This window comes from Cebus imitator, unplaced genomic scaffold, assembly GCF_001604975.1.
Source record: "Cebus imitator isolate Cc_AM_T3 unplaced genomic scaffold, Cebus_imitator-1.0 Scaffold39, whole genome shotgun sequence".
NCBI classification, from domain to species: Eukaryota; Metazoa; Chordata; class Mammalia; order Primates; family Cebidae; genus Cebus; species Cebus imitator.
This window is the reverse complement of record NW_016107354.1, coordinates 8,153,946-8,155,985: the sequence shown is the minus strand read 5'-3', so window position 1 is coordinate 8,155,985 and position 2,040 is coordinate 8,153,946. Positions and strand designations below refer to the sequence as shown.

The following is a 2,040-nucleotide window of genomic DNA, read 5'->3' as shown; positions in this document are numbered from 1 at the left end:
AAAAAAAAAAAAAAAAAAAAAAAAAAAAAAAAAAAAAAAAAAAAAAAAAAAAAAAAAAAAAAAAAAAAAAAAAAAAAAAAAAAAAAAAAAGAACAACAATTACTCTCACAAACTTATCCCTTATCCAATCTTAAGCAGGTAATTTTAAGTTCCAGCTATGTTTAAAGGCATTGTACTCTCTTTAACATTTTAAAATTCACTATTAAAAAAAAAAAAAACAAATTTCCCTAAGAGGGAAATGAAGCATGTGAAATCAATCAATAAACATGCATATACAAAATATAACATATGGCCAGGTGCGGTGGCTCACACTTGTAATCCCAGTACTTCCTTGGGAGGCAGAGGAAGATGGATCACCTGAGGTCAGGAGTTCGAGACCAGCCTGGCCAACATGGCAAAACCCCATCTCTACTAAAAATACAAAAATTGGCTGGGCGCAGTGGCTCACGCCTACAATCTCAGCACTTTGGGAGGCCGAGGTAGGCAGATCACAAGATCAGGAGTTCAAGACCAACCTGGCCAACATAGTGAAACCCCATCTCTACCTAAAGATAAAAAAAAAAAAAAATTAGCTGGGCTTGGTGGTACACGCCTGTAATCCCAGCTACTCAGGAGGCTGAGGCAAGGAAAATCGCTTGAACCTGGGAGGCGTAGAGGTTGCAATGAGCCAAGATCACACCACTGTACTCCAGCCTGGGCAACAGAATGAGACTCCATCTCAAAATAAATAAATATACATATATACACATCAGTTTTACTATAGCTTGTCAATATCTATACAGTTAAAAGCCTCACCTGGATTTGAAACAATAAGCAACTTGCAGTTCGGGCTGTATTTTACAACATTAGGAATGATGAATTTAAAGATGTTCACATTACGCTGGACCAAATTAAGACGGCTTTCTCCCTCTTGCTGACGTGCCCCAGCCGTAATAATGACCAGCTTGGAGTTTGCAGTTACATTATAGTCTAGAGAAAAGGGAAATAATGACGAGATTAAGGCCTTTAGAATAACTTTTACCTAGTCGCAAAAATTTGTTCCATAAATGCCCCAGAGACCTTTCCTTATTGTTTTTATTTAGTTTTCTCATTATGGCTTCTTAAATGGAGGAAGGGCATGCCAACACCCTCCTTGTATTCTAGCTTTAGTCAAGTTGTAACTTTATATAACAATTAGGGGGAGCTGGAGGGAATCAAGTTTATTATTTGATTCTTATATTAACTTCTTACATAGCCTCAATTTTTTTGTTACCCAAGCTCAATGTTCATACTTTTCCATACTCCTGTTTCTAATTAACCACTTAACTGGTGCTCTATCAGTCCAGGAACAGGCAATTTTCGTGTGTGTGTGTGTGTGTGTGCACGTGCGTGTGCTTGTGTGGTGTGGGAGTTGTTGTTTTTAAGCAGAGACAGCTTTACACTTAACAAGCATATTTTTCCTCTAGATACCCTATAGCACAAATTAAGTCAGGGATGAAGATGAAGGGAGTTGCCCAACAGGAAGGTGGCCAGTGATTTTCAGGTATCAAAACAGACACCATTTGGGCCCACATTCAGGTTTCTTGGATGGTGCTGTTAAGTGTGAAAGGGTCAAGCCAAGAATATCCGCTGAACCGTCTCATTTACCCTATTATCAACTTTGTGCTGCAAATGTGAAAGGATGTGGGGGCAAGTTAAGTATATCTAATAAAAGTATTTAACACAATGTGGTTAAATACAGACCTAAGGTTTAAGCTCTGCTATTACGTTCTCATTCAGATGGTTTCCACAGCATGGACAAATTGGATTTCTATTTTAAACCATTTACTAGAAATTGAAACTTTGATATTCATAGGTACCGAAGTGAAATTATTCCCAGGCTCATGTACCCTGCATTTAAATAAAATCTTTAAAGAGCTAGGATTTTAAGCCTGATAAAGCATTTAAGTCTAAGTCTGGGCACAGTGGTTCAAGCACTTTGGAAGGCTAAGGAGGAAGGATCACTTGAGCCCAGGGGTTCAAGGCCTGGGCAACACCGCGAGACCCCATCTCTACAAAAAG

General features: G+C 38.4%; 1 protein-coding gene across 2 annotated transcripts in view; it reads right to left on the bottom strand.

Moving 5' to 3' along the window:
• The window catches only part of LDHA (lactate dehydrogenase A), a 14,023-nt gene that overhangs the window by 4,698 nt on the left and 7,285 nt on the right, over nt 1-2,040 (bottom strand). For both annotated transcript variants that reach the window (XM_017525863.2, XM_037737535.1), the window contains exon 4: nt 796-969. In XM_017525863.2, coding sequence (XP_017381352.1) covers nt 796-969 — 174 coding nt within the window. The remainder of the gene's footprint in view (nt 1-795; nt 970-2,040) is intronic.